General features: G+C 36.1%; 1 protein-coding gene across 1 annotated transcript; it reads right to left on the bottom strand.

Annotated features, from left to right (window-relative positions):
* Nucleotides 1-8,669: 8,669 nt before the first annotated feature.
* Nucleotides 8,670-11,621, bottom strand: LOC131157940 (uncharacterized). The gene is made up of 6 exons (XM_058112408.1): nucleotides 11,171-11,621; nucleotides 10,951-11,083; nucleotides 10,300-10,403; nucleotides 10,053-10,197; nucleotides 9,810-9,950; nucleotides 8,670-9,733 (listed from the first exon to the last, which is right to left on the bottom strand). The coding sequence occupies exons 1-6, from the start codon at nucleotides 11,233-11,235 to the stop codon at nucleotides 8,900-8,902; spliced, it is 1,422 nt and encodes a 473-aa protein (XP_057968391.1). The 5' UTR covers nucleotides 11,236-11,621; the 3' UTR covers nucleotides 8,670-8,899.
* Nucleotides 11,622-14,193: the final 2,572 nt, after the last annotated feature.

Raw genomic sequence — 14,193 nt, 5'->3', positions numbered from 1 at the left:
GAGCCACATTGGATAACCTTGGTGGCTTCATCTGGTGCTACTTAAACTATCAATATATAAATTTAAATAAGCTCATCAAATTTGAACCATATCTAATTTATATAGATTAATATTAAAATAGTAGAAAAGTGTTATCTATTCTTAAAAAAAATTCAGGTCAAATCTAGAAACTCTAATTTTAGCAACATTTTTGAGGTGTTTAACATGGTTCGATATGGTTTCCACACTCAAATTGTACCAACTAATCCAACTTGGTTGGATCACTAAGAATTCGATTTATAAGCCATAATTGAAAATCTTACGAGTGCAAATTGGGGTCAACTTAATCGATCAAATCCAAAAAACCTGAAACCTAAGGTGTAGTCCCTAGAGGGGGAGTGAATTGGGTTATTTAAAAATTCCTTAAATCCTTTTTAAGAGTTCTTGTCCCTTCTTGCAATCTTTTAAGGATATCTTGTATTTTTGTTAATCGGGCAATCCACACAAACTCTTATTTTCTCCAATCAATCCACAATCACAACAACCACAATCAATCAATTAATTGTTTAAGTAAAACAACCATTCCACAAGAAATCAAGTTGCAATATTTAGCGGCCTTGTATATGAAAGTGCACTTCTTGTAGTTGGCTTTTGAATTTGAATATTTAAAATAACATCCAATCACTTTTACAATATTAGAATTTAAATAAACCTTCACCTAATAAGTCTTGGGATGTTAACCAATCAACGTACTTTCTTTCGGTTTCCGCAAAAGATCAATTAACCAACGTACTCCCTTTCGGTTTTCGCAAGCCCAAGAACAAATTAGGATTTGGGTTTACTTAATTTCCAATACGTGTTACTTTTATGATTCAAAGTATTAACCCATCCACGCAGGTTATATCGTTGCTGAAATTAAAAGAGAGTAAGGGAAAGAGAGAAACACTACCACTTTTACGAGGTTCGGCTTATACCCAGTCTACGTCCTCGCCTTAGGTCAACCACCTAAGAAGTTCACTATACCTTGTTCCTTCTGGGTAGAAAAAAGAACATTTACACACTCATTTAGTAGGCTAGAGCCCGCCTCTCCAAACGATATACCCTTGTTTGGTCACTCTTTCAATTAGGCTAGAGTAGCACCTCTCTGAGTGATATCCCCTCGCCTAGCCAACGATCCAACAAACCTGGAATCGTCACAATCTACAGGAGTACAAGATAAATTATGCGTACAAAAATACTTTCAAAATTCAGAGCTGGTTGTACAAGTTAATTTCTAAATCGTACTTCAAAAACCAAAGCTAAATAGAACATGTGAAGTTTTAAAGGTTTAGAAGTCACCGATGGTTCTTAAAAAAAATTGAATGCAACTCGGAACCAAGCTTTTGATTTTTCAATCCACCAAAATCATAGAGTTTTTCTCCAGCAAAATGATGTGAGCAAAAAGAACTTTAGGAGAATTTGAGCGTAGGGATTGTATATAGCCTTGACATATTGATCGTTTGATCTTTTGGCTCTCACATTTTTCATTGATCAAATGTGGTATTTATAGACTTTTTTCAAAGAAAAGTTTCCTCATTTAATTAGGTAACTTTTCAAAAAGTATTAAATTATAGAATAAATTTTTAAATTCAAAATTTTGACAATCTTCTCGTTGAGTTTTAAAAATCTCTTCCGAGAAAATTAGACAACTAGAAGGTTGGCAGTCGCCTACCAAGACACAGGCAGTTGCCTGGCTTGACCACCCATGCGCCTGACAATGCTCAGGCAATCACCTAGCACCCTACGGCCCCCCAAGTTTACTTCTTCTAAAACTTGGCAATCGCCTGCCTATATAGGGAAGTTGCCTGGCTCTCACCTTTTCCCTTATATTCTTTAAAAACTTTTCTTCCTTTGAGACCTTTGTTACCTTGATTTCAAAAACATATTTTAAGGTCTTTAAAAAATGTGTTTCTTACTTTCTTTTGATTTATAAGAGCTTCACATATCTAGATAGTAATGGTATTGAAGTACTTACAACAATCCTTCTAATCATGGTCTCCTTAATCACTAAGTCCTTCAGCCTCTCGAGGTTCACTTTTGACTTTAAGATTTGCTTGACCTTTAACATCTTCATTTGTCATTCATTACTTCAATATTCTGAGGAACTTCCACTAGATTGACATTGATCTTCAGCTTATCAACCGTGAGTTTCCTTTTACCTAGATCTGAAGTCAAATCACTCAACACCACATGTTAAAGCATCCTTCATTTTGTTATCATCAAAATAAGATTGAAAAGCCCAGTTAGGCCAACAATGAGTTTGGCCTAATGGACAACCCAATTTTTTTAAATATATATATACTCACAAGTGGCTAATTGCATTTGAACTTGTAATCTTATGAAAAAGTGAATATCAAAATGAGAAGTCCTAGATGGGCTGAAACGAAAGGCAAACGAAAGATGCAAAATGCACTTGGAGAACCGAACACCTAACTCTCATGCATCACTTTTTGAAAATGATTGCTTCACCTTGTAGCAAGTGAAAACCATAAAAAATAGCTTTATTGTTTAAAAAAAAAACGAGAAATCATTCCCTCTTAGGATTTTCAAGCATAACATAACTAAATGCATTTTTTTTTTTTTTTTTTTGCATTGGTATCTACATCAAGGAGAAATAGAAACAAATAGGGGTTTGTTTGGATTCTTTGAAGGGAAGAAGGGGCTTAGACAAGGGGATCTGCTCTCCCCCCTCCTTTTTGTGATTTGCTTAGAATATCTCTCGAGATTACTGAAGTCTCTTGAAAATAATCCTGATTTCAAATATCACCCCAAATGTGGTAATTTGAACATTGCTCACTTAGCCTTTGCTAATGATCTCATTTTTTTTGCTAGGGGAGACTACTCTCCATTTAAATCAATTATGGACTGCATGTGTTTGTTTTCTGAGTGTTCTAGGCTGAAAGCAAGTATCCTCAAGTCTAACATGTTTGCTGCAGGTGTTAATGGGTCGAATCTAGAGGCTATTAAAGAACTAACAGGTTTTTCAGAAGGGGAGTTTCCTTTCAGGTATTTGGGCATCCCATTGGCTTCCACTCGTCTGAACACAATGCATTATTCTCCTTTGATTAGAAAGATCTCCAACCTTATTGGTTTTTGGTCGGGGCACTCCCTATCTTATGCTGGTAAACTGGAGTTGTTGAACTCTGTTGTTCTGGGAGTGGATTGTTTTTGTCTTTCCATTTTTCCAATTCCAAAGACTGTGTTGGCTCATGTGGTCAAGTTATGTAGATCCTTCCTATGGGGGGAAGAAGAAAACCTCTTGTGGCTTGGAGTGAGGTTTGGAACAAAGGTTTGCTTACTAAGGCCCTATGGAACATCCATATCAAAAAATACTCACTGTGGTCCAAGTGGATTTGCCATGTCTATTTGAAAAGGGGCAGCTTATGGGGTGCTTCTACAAGAAATGAAGATTCACCCCTCTTCAAGAGAATAATTGAGATAAAAAAAAAAAATGAGATTATGCAGTAGTGTGGAAATTCAGATGGGGTTGAGAAGCAAGTGAGACAATGGTCTGAAGATGAGCAGTTTAACTACTCTAAAGCCTATCACTTTTGGAGAAACAAGGGTAACAAAGTCCCTTGGCATGCTATTGTATGGAAGAATTGCTGCCTTCCAAAGCATTCCTTTATATTATAGCTTGGTGCAAAAGGGAAGCTGCTGACTTGTGACAGATTCTGGGTGGATGGTGTGGACCAATCTTGCAATTTTTTGCAACTCAAAAAATGAAACCATTGACCATCTATTTTTCAAATGCAAGTTTTCCTCCTGTGTATGGAGTTTCATTAGGGGTTGGATGGGCATTTCAGGAGCCATGACTACAATTAAATTTGCTCTCAAGTGGATGCGTAAAGAGGTCGGTGGTAAAGGAGTTCAGGCTGTTGCTAAGAAGGCTTGCCTTGCCATTACGGTTTAGGACCTTTGGCATGCTAGGAACAAGAGGAAGTTTGAGGGAGTTGCTACCCTTCCAAAGACCTTCATCAATTCTGTCCAATCCCATATTTACAGAATTGTTTATGATAAATTTCCCTATCTAGTTGTTTGAACTCTGATGTTTGTGTAGTAGTTATTCTAGCCTTGTTTGGCTTGCTGATTGCTTTGCAAGGAGTGCTCCCCTTTGGTTGACTAAATTTGTTTGTTTGTTTTTTCATCTTGGCTTTTTCCCTTGGGGATGCCCAAGTTTTGATGTATTGAGTTGTAGTTAGTCTCAGTCGCATTAGGCTTTATGATTGTCTGCTTAGCATATCTTTATTTGGGAGTTAATTGTCCCTTTCATGGGTATGCCCAGTGATTCCGTAATGGCAGGTTTTATATGAAATGACAATAGTGAGAATATATTACAGTTTTTATTACTTTAATTGCATAATATAGTTTAAGAACCCTGAGGAGCGGTTATATTGTGAGCACAGTACTGTTGCTAGTGAATTGTTTGGTTAGGTGCAACCACACTGTAGTAGAAGTGTAGGGGGTTTCAGCCAGTTGGCCTACGAAGAGTTGTTGTACCTTCCTTGGGGTCCAGAACAAGAAGTGGTAAGGCAATCAGACCTGTAGTTGAGCTTGCAGACGTACTTGCAGATGGTTACTTTGACTTTATTTGGGTTGATCACCCAGGGTAAGTCTAGTATTCGAACTGCACAACCCGCCATGGGGGTTAATCATGTCGTTTGTCCTAGGGGGTGTCTTCTACGCATATATGTGAATTTATGTAAATGGTGCTAGCTATTCATTGAACTGGTTTATACTATGGAAATAAAAGTGTATTCTCAACTATATAGGTTTGAGTACAATCTACAAATGCTATTTTTGGTTAAAAGAAGAAATGAATATTTTTTGATTCTACTAAAACTCATGTAGGCCACACCTTGATTTTAACTTAATCCATCTTACTGAGAGGTGTCTCACCCCAATGATCATTTGACTTTTCAGGAAATATCAGGGATCGTGCTTAGTAGGCAAAATGGGCTGAGTTTAGTCTGTCTAGTATATGTACGTGGGTTGTATGAATGAAGTTTAGTTTCTGTCTTTTATTTTTGGGTTGTAATATTAAATGCTTGGAGACCCTTGTGGGTGATAGTAGTCTAGAACATTGGTAATGTTTTGGAGGATGTTTAAATTATTTTTGCTGCTTATATATATTAATTATGGTATCAAGAATATATATATTACTAAAGTAGCACCCTGGCCCCACATGGAGGGTCGGGGCGTTACATTGTGGGTATGGGAAATGTTCGGATGTTGTTGCCCAATGGGTCTATTTGGTTACTGGAGAAGGTTTGACATATTCCTGACCTGAGGAGGAATCTGATTTCTATTGGACAACTTGATGATGAAGGGCGTGCAATTGTTGTTTGTTGATGGTACTTGGTAGGTTACAAAGGGAGCCAGAGTATTGGCTCGTGGAAAGAAGTATGGTACTCTATATATGACCTCAAGTCCAAGAGACACAATTTTAGTTGCTGAAGCAAGTACTGATACAAGCTTATGACACCGCAGACTTAGTCACATGAGTGAGAAAGGGATGAAGATGTTGCTCTCAAGAGGGAAACTACCATAATTGAAGTCCGTTGATTTCGACATGTGTGAAAGCTGCATCTTAGGAAAGCAGAAAAAGGTGAGCTTCTTGAAAATTGGCAAGACACCAAAGGCTGAAAAATTGGAGTTAGTACACATTGATTTGTGGGGGCCTTCTCTGTATTACATCACTTTCATTGATGACTCAACCAGAAAGGTACGAGTTTATTTTTTAAAAAATAAATCTGATGTATTTGATACTTTCAAGAAGTGGAAGGCTATGGTTGAGATAGAGACAAGTTTGAAAGTAAAATGTTTAAGGTCAGACAATAGAGGTGAGTACATAGATGGAGGGTTTAGTGAATATTGTGCTACACATGGAGTCAAGATAGAGAAGATCATTCTTGGGATACCACAGCAAAATGGTGTGGCTGAGCGCATGAACAGAACTCTCAATAAGCATGCTAGGAGTATGAGGTTGCATGTTGGACTACCAAAAACTTTTTGGGCTGATGCTGTTAGTACTGCAGCTTACTTGATAAACCGAGGACCTTTAGTTCCCATAAAGTTCATACTTCCTAAAGAAGTTTGGAGCAATAAAGAGGTAAAGTTTTCCCATTTAAAAGTTCTTGGTTGTGTTTCTTATGTTCATTATTGATTCCGATGCTAGTAGTAAACTTGATGTAAAGTCTAAAATATGTTCTTTCATTAGCTATGGTGATGAGAAATTTGGCTATCGTTTTTGGGATGAGTAAAATAGAAAAATCATCAGAAGTAGAAATGTGATATTTAATGAACAGGTTATGTACAAGGACAGGTCAACTGTAGTGCCAGATGTAACAGGGATACATCAGAAGAAATCTAAGTTTGTCAACTTAGATGAATTGACTAAAAGTACTGTCCAAGAAAGAAGTGAAGAGGATAAGGAGAATGTAGAATCATAGATAGATCAAGTACACCTATAGCTGAAGTCTGTAGATCTTCCAAGACCATTAGACCTCCACAATATTATTTACCCACTCTAAATTATCTCCTGTTGACTGATAGTGGTGAGCCAGAGTGTTATGATGAAGCCTTACAAGATAAAAATTTGAGTAAGTAGGAGTTAGCCATGAAGGATGAAATGGATTCCTTGTTGGGGAATCAGACATGGGAACTGACTAAATTGCCAGTAGGTAAGAAGGTTTTGCACAACAAATAGGTATACAGAATAAAGAATGAGCATGATGGTAGCAAACGTTACAAGGCCAGATTAGTTGTCAAAGGATTCCAGTAGAAGAAGGGCATTGACTACTCAGAAATATTTTCTCTAGTTGTGAAGATGACAACAATTAGACTGATATTGAGAATGGTGGCTGCAGAAAACCTACATCTTAAGTAGTTAGATGTGAAGACGGCGTTCTTTCATGGTCACTTAGAGGAAGACATTTTCATTATTCAGCCAAAAGGGTTCATTGTTTAGGGACAAAAGAATCTAATATGCAAACTGAGAAAGAGTTTATAAGGCCTAAAACAAGCTCCAAGACAGTGGTACAAAAAATTTGATAATTTTATGCATAGAATTGAGTTCAAGAGATGTGAAGCTGATCATTGTTGCAATGTTAAGTTCTTTGGCAATTCCTACATCATTTTACTGTTGTATGTAGATGATATGCTCGTTACAAGGTCTAGCATTGAGGAGATTAATAATCTAAAAAAGCAATTGTTTAAAAAGTTTGCAATGAAGGATCTGTGAGCTGCAAAGCAAATCCTTGGTATGATAATCTTTAGAGACAAGGCTAATGGTACGTTAAAACTTTTACAATCAGAGTATGTGAAGAAAATTCTCAACAGGTTCAACATGAATGAACTAAACCAGTGAGCACACCCTTGGGTAGTAATTTCAAATTAAGCAAAGAACAGTCACCGAAGACAAAAGAAGAAAGGGACCATATGAGCAAGGTGTCATATGCCTAAGCTATTGGCAACTTGATGTATGCTATGGTGTGCACAAGGCTATACATTGCACATGCAGTGGGAATTATGAGTAGATTCATGAGTAGGCTAGGAAAGCAGCATTGGGAAGCAGTCAAGTGGATTTTGAGATATCTGAGGGGTTCATCAGATACATGTCTTTGCTTCATAGGTGCAAGTTTAAAACTGCAGGGTTATGTAAATGCTGAACTTGCTGGTGATATTGATAGTAAAAAAAGTAGTACTTGGTTTGTATTTACTCTGGGTGGTACAGCTATATCCTGGGCTTCAAATCTACAAAAGTTGTTACTTTGTCTACTACAAAAGTTGAGTATGTTGCAGTAACTGAAACTGGAAAGGAAATGAGTTGGTTACATGACTTCTTAGACGAATTGGGTAAGAAGCAAGAGATGGACATTCTACACAATGACAGTCAGAGTGCAATTTTTCATGCAATTTTTCATTCAAAGTTGCAGCATATACAGACAAAGTACCACTTTATTCGTTGCCTTGTTGAAGATAAGTTGGTAATACTAAAGAAGATATGTGGATCTAAGAACCCAGCAGACATGTTTGACTAAGGGTGTCACTATAGAAAGCTGAAGTTGTGTGCAACTTCAGTTGGCCTTCTAACTTGAGAACAGGAGGATGAGTTGCAGGAATGAGAGATTGTTCCTTTGGAGGATTGCAGTTGATGTTGGTGAATGAACTAGTCTCAAATTGGAAGATTTGTTGGGTTTTTTGTGGAGCCTAGTTGTGTTTGATCCGGATGATAACCCGATCCAAAATAATGTTGCGTAGTCTTTTAATGAGAGATTTTTATCTTAAAGCTTAGTTCATGAGAGATATTGTCTTTGTGCGAGTGAATAATTTTTATTTTAGTGTGTTTCTTTTTCTATTTTGTTTTTCATAGGATTTGAAAATTTCGTGTTAATTTCCTACACTAATGTGAGAAGAAGTCTTTGGGGTTCCCTTTGTCCAATCCAACCTATGATTTGAACATTTTTTGTGGAAGTCTTTTTAATTGTCAATCTCTAACCAAATGGAGCCACTTTGGGAACCTCCGCTCACAACATTTTTAATCATTTTATGGTTTGAAGAAGTTCAAACCATTGGTACGAAATGCTAATTATAAGAAGCTGAAACTCACAATGAACACAAAAATAACAAAATCAAAAATTGTATTTGTGTTTCTATGAACGCTCAAATCCATTTCTTTCTTGGAGTAATGCTGGTACAAAATAACAGAACTTCTGCAGTGAATTTGTTTCTAAAGTTGAAATTTAATCACAACATACAAATGGAAGAAACTAGATACTTAAGAATTTCTGTGACGAAGATTACAATGGATGCTTGGTGCAAAGAATCTGTTTTCAGGTAAATAAAATACACCTTCCTAAGTTCCTAATGCTGATATCTTTCAACTCCCTCTGAAGGCTGCCAACCGAGATGCCAAATCGTCATAGTCTGGAAGCTTAGGGTGCACATGACCTGCTTGGCTGAACATATCTGGCTGCAAAGAAACGGCTCGAGCATGACCTCTGGATGCCTCACTCGAAGTGGCTGGTTCTGATGGGAGAGATGATATTTTGGACGGAGGAACAAGAGAATCAGATTTCCGGCGTTCGCGATTACTCGTGGATGTGGCATCATCTGCTGCCTGCCATGAAGGAGGAGGCTTCAATATGTGTTTAGCCTTTCCCAGTTCATAAGTTGACTGTTTTGAACCATGCTTTGAATGCCCATCCGCCATTCTATCTCCTTCATCATCCTTGCGCAAAAACTGCAAACCACGACTCGCATGTTCTCGTCTCGCTCCTACTGGGCTTGTAATGCCAGTATTGTCATGGCCCGGTGGTGGTTTCAAGGATTTCCTCCTCACTGATCTCGGTTTTCGCTTGCTTTCATCGAATGGATCATCCTGATTATCGATGTCCTCCCGACTACCATGATCCTTCAAATTTGTGGGTCCCGCTCCTTCCCCTTCACAGGCTGATTGTTTCACATAAGGAGGGGGAACAACTCTGTTGTGCGATGGTTTCCTCTTATCCACATCTTCCTCCGAAACATGTCTTCCCGAGTCTGATGGTTTCTGTTGGCCACCTTCTTTGATATGTGTTGGTCTATCATGAGACGAAGTTCGATTCTCTCTTTTAGGGACTGCATTTTCTCTGCTGCTGGGTTTTTTGTATCCATCATCATTGACTTCCTCCGGCGCTGTTCTATGTCGTTCGTTACCCATGGAACCAAAATTCTGCACAAGGGTGAGTATTAGGCAAGGAAAGAGATATGAGACACAATTTGCAAGTTCTGAACAGAATGAAGCTTACCTGTTTAGAGGCAGGTGGTGCATGCAGCTTCTGAACCAAAGCCTTAGAATCCCATTTTATAGAGAGTTCTTGGGCAATGTCTTCCATTAATCGAAGCTTCATTTCCTTTGTTGGATGCTTTTGCTTCAACTTCTCGACGAACTGATCCAAAACAACAAATCGGGTTATTCACAAAAAGCAAAATTGTAACCAGAAAGGCACCCAAGTATTGTATCTGCTTAAAAAAGATCTATGGGTTGTCACCTCTTGATTAATGAAAGAATCCAGGGAATTTGCATATTTCCCAGAAAACATATCTCTGAGATCACGCAATTCCGGCAAATCGGCGAATCTTGCCGCTGCAAACATCAAAGATGCTACAGCTTCCCTGCATTCCTCAGGGCATTCACTACAATGAAAAGAAAGAAGAAAAAGAGTTATTGAAACACATTAATATCAGTACTCACATCAGTACTATAAGGATGAAACTTATCCTACTATGCAAATATACCTCTCTTTATGTATGGCAGCGAGATGGTTTGAGATAAAATCACAAAACTGCTCGATGGAATTGTAACACGACGCCATATTCATCTCAACCAGAAGACCTTCAACCTGCTTCACCAAAATAATTGATGTATAAAAGCATGAAGTCTGTGTTGATGTAATATAAATCCAAAAATCATTGCTATAGGAACAGAAAGTTTTAATTTTTCAATTTTCTGCGCATGTTAATTATCAGGGAATGAAACAATCCAGCCATACAAGTACTAGAAGTTCAAAACAGTGCAGAGATAAAAGAAAGAATCACAAATTACAAAACAGAGAAGTCAAATATAACAAAGAATACATGTTTTTTTTTCACTAGCGCAGCTTGTGTGCTGGATGGCTTGTTGGGTCAATAAAAGCAAGAAATAAAAATAAATAAAAAATACTATAGCTAAAAATGGTAATATAAAAGAGTTTTTTTTAATAAAAAAACATTAAATATAAGAATGACAACAAACACAAAATAAAAACGCCAGTATGAATTCAATTCGCCACAAAGCTTAAATTCATGAATCAGGCATGGTAAAAGATTAATAACTCTTCTAATAATTTAGAACAACGCTGAAGAAGAAATTACAGAGGGAGAGAGAGAGCGAGAGAGAGAGAGAGATACCCTTCCATAGGCATTATAATCGAGATCGCTTTTAAGAAGATCTGCAATATCGTTCTTCAAATACCTCTGCACCGCAGTTTTCTTCTTCTTTATCGTCTCCAGGCGGGTCTTCGTGATTTTGATCAAAGATTTGCTGCACCAAAATAAAATTTAAAAAAATTCAACATAAAGAAGCAAAACCCAAAAAAAAAAAAATTTGAAAGTAGGTTCGAAGTTTGACCATTTTGAGGTAAATTTACGACCAAATAATCCCTCAAACATTCTGAAACACACAAAGCTTTGCATAAACGGGAAAGAATTAACGAATCGATAGCTCAAATGAATGAAGGGTCTTATAAAGAATGAACAATTGATTGTGCTTCCAAATTACGGCGGAGAATCGGAATTCAAGAAGCCCAAGAAGGAAAGAAACAATGCATATTGGGATTTGGGAGGGAAAACTAATGGGCAACACGCAATCCCTCTGTATGTATGAAATTAAACGAAGCTCGCGAAGGAAAGAAACAGAGCCGCTGATCTAGCGAGAGAAATTAAAAGAACAAAATTACGTACTCATATATATATATATATAGGAGAAGATGGAGAATGAAGCTCGATATCTCAAATAGATATAAATGGAGGTGGCTTAGATAGAGAGAGAGAGAGTACAGAATATTGAACGAGCATTTTCTGCCGCCTCAGACACCACCTCTCTAAGATAGGTAGGGCGAATAACGAAATAGGTGAGAATTTACGATAACAGCCCTGGATTTCTGATGAGTTTGAGGATTATGAGGATGAGAGACGGGGGCGTTTTGGGGAAAATGGTTTAATAGACGGCCGGAAAAGGGTACATGAACGGGTCGATTCGGGTGGAAAAAAACGCGGGAGAAAGTGAAGTGTTCGTGGGGTCGGAGGATGAACCGGATTCTGCGGGTTCGGTGGATTTTTGTAATATTAAATGAAAGTGTCTCTGTATTCGTTCAATTATTAACTTTTCATCTTTTTACGTGTTCAACTCTCTAATTAATTAATTAGCATGAATCTTCTTTTGTTTTTTCTTATTTATTTTTTAATGAAAAAAAATTTTACGAACCCGAATCTCTATGTTGAGATAAGAATGAGTACATGGTCTCAAGTCACTCTTTTTTCTTCTTTTTTTTTGAATATCGCCGGGTGTCCACAACCGTCAACGCACGTCCGTTTTACGGTCCACACGCACCAGTCGTGACTAGTCCCACGCCCCGTGGATCCGGCCCCACATCACCACGAGGAGGGTAAACCAGGAGCTCAGGGGAGGAATCGAACCCGGGTGGCGTAAAGACTGACCTCATGAGAGGCACACTCGATTATTCGCTCGACCACCTGAGCTACGCCCTGGGGGCGTGGTCTCAAGTCACTCTTGTTCCGAAAGTTACGAGTCACTTTTTATTTTAATTATTATCATATATATATATATATATATATATATATAAATAATAAATCTACTTAACCACATAGCTCAAAATAATATTAGTATAGTGTTATAGCTCATGACACTGCTGATGTGATGGTGTAACGATTAGATACTTTTATAATAAAAGATGTTAACTTTTTTTCATTATCCTAATAAATTAATTGATTGTTCAAAAGGGTTTGATGTCACTCAGCAGGTTTAGAGAGGGATATTAGTATAAATAATCAAATATCAGGGTAGATTTATAAGATTTCTAAAACTTAAAGAGCAATCAGCATTTTTACTGAACTTTAAGGGCTAGTTTGGATCAAGAATTTTATTTAGAAAAAAAAAATGAAAGGAAAATAAGAAGGAAACTCATTTTCTGCTATATTTTTCTTCTATACCAAATATTAATATATAAAGACAAAAATTTACTTTATCTGAGAACTAAATATGAAAAAATTGATCCCTTCATATCTTCTATTCCTTTTTCTAAAATTTTCTAAGTTCCAAATAGAGTTTAAGAGTTTGCTTGGATAAAGAAATATATTTAAAGAAGGGAAAATAAAAAAAATAGAAAGGAAACTCATTTTTCACTTTATTTTCTCTCTATATCAAATATTATTAAAAATAAAAGTTTGTTCTACTATGACTAAAAGTTAAGAAAAATAGAAAACACATCACTTCGGAAAATTTTCAATGCAAGTATTCAATTCGAAAATCAAATATTAATAATATGTAAACTTACATTTTTGTTCCTTGATTTGTTTTTTTTTTTATTATTTTCTTTCTCCTTTTCCTCAATAACCAAACATAAAAAATTGGATTTCTTCAAATTTTCGTTTCCTTTAAGTAATATTTCCTAAGTTCCAAAAGAGGTTAAGGGTCCATTTGGATCAACAATTTTGTTTAGAAATAAAAAAAAAATGAAAATAAGGGGAGAACTCATTTTCTAATATATTTTCCTTCTATATGAAATATTATTAAAAAATAAATATTTATTTTAATGTGATTAAAAATTTGAAAAAAAAAATCAAACATTAATGATTTGTAAAATTAAATTTTTTTAATGAATTTGGTAAATATTTTTAATTTTTTTTCTCATTTTTTCATAATAATCAAATATGAAAATATGAATTTTTAATTTTTTTTTCCTTTTTAAAAATATTTTTTGAGTTTATATTGGAGGTAAGGAAATTAATTTTTTCAAATATCAAATATGTTTTTAATTCTAGGAAGTTCTTGGTGTGTATACATATAAACTTTATGAGTGTGCCTTGCCTTGTTTAACTTTGCATTCTCACCCCATATGAACTTTAGAAAAGCATATAATAGGCATGGTTGTAGCAGCTAAGCTACCCTTTGCAAACTGTCCTACACATATACTTTAAAACCTATCTATGGTTAATGAAAACGTTTAATGTTTTAGTATTTTTCATAATAATATTTTTCTTGGGCAATACAAATCTATAACATGGCTTATAATCATTATACAACTTAGGAAGATTAATGATATATTCACTTCATATAATTATATATATATAATCGGTTACGTGTAGAATATAACAATGAAATTTAATATTTGAAATAGTTCTGTTTATGTTAATATGTAATTTTTTTTTATGACCCAGCACTTCAAATTTAAGCAAATCCTTCGGACCCATCTAGGTGGCGCTAAACCTAAGAGGATGAAACATTATTGCTCACCCATTGATGCATTCCTGATAATTCATTAGGTAAATCATATATAAGTGGGAAATTGAATATGAGACCGTAGGGTTACTGAAACCCTACTTCACCTTTACCACCTCAGAGAAAAATTATAC

Source organism: Malania oleifera, chromosome 6 (assembly GCF_029873635.1).
Source record: "Malania oleifera isolate guangnan ecotype guangnan chromosome 6, ASM2987363v1, whole genome shotgun sequence".
Taxonomy (NCBI): domain Eukaryota; kingdom Viridiplantae; phylum Streptophyta; class Magnoliopsida; order Santalales; family Ximeniaceae; genus Malania; species Malania oleifera.
The sequence above is the reverse complement of the archived record's forward strand: the minus strand, read 5'-3'. Positions and strand labels throughout refer to the sequence as shown.

Excerpts from the sequence above, each read along its gene's own strand:
- LOC131157940 (XM_058112408.1), bottom strand. The coding sequence starts at position 11,235 with ATGCAAAGCTTTGTGTGTTTCAGAATGTTTGAGGGATTATTTGGTCGT. Across the intron at positions 9,951-10,052 it reads ATTCTTTCATTAATCAAGAG|TTCGTCGAGAAGTTGAAGCA; the intron begins GTGACAACCCAT and ends GTTTTGGATCAG. Across the intron at positions 9,734-9,809 it reads CACCACCTGCCTCTAAACAG|AATTTTGGTTCCATGGGTAA; the intron begins GTAAGCTTCATT and ends ACCCTTGTGCAG.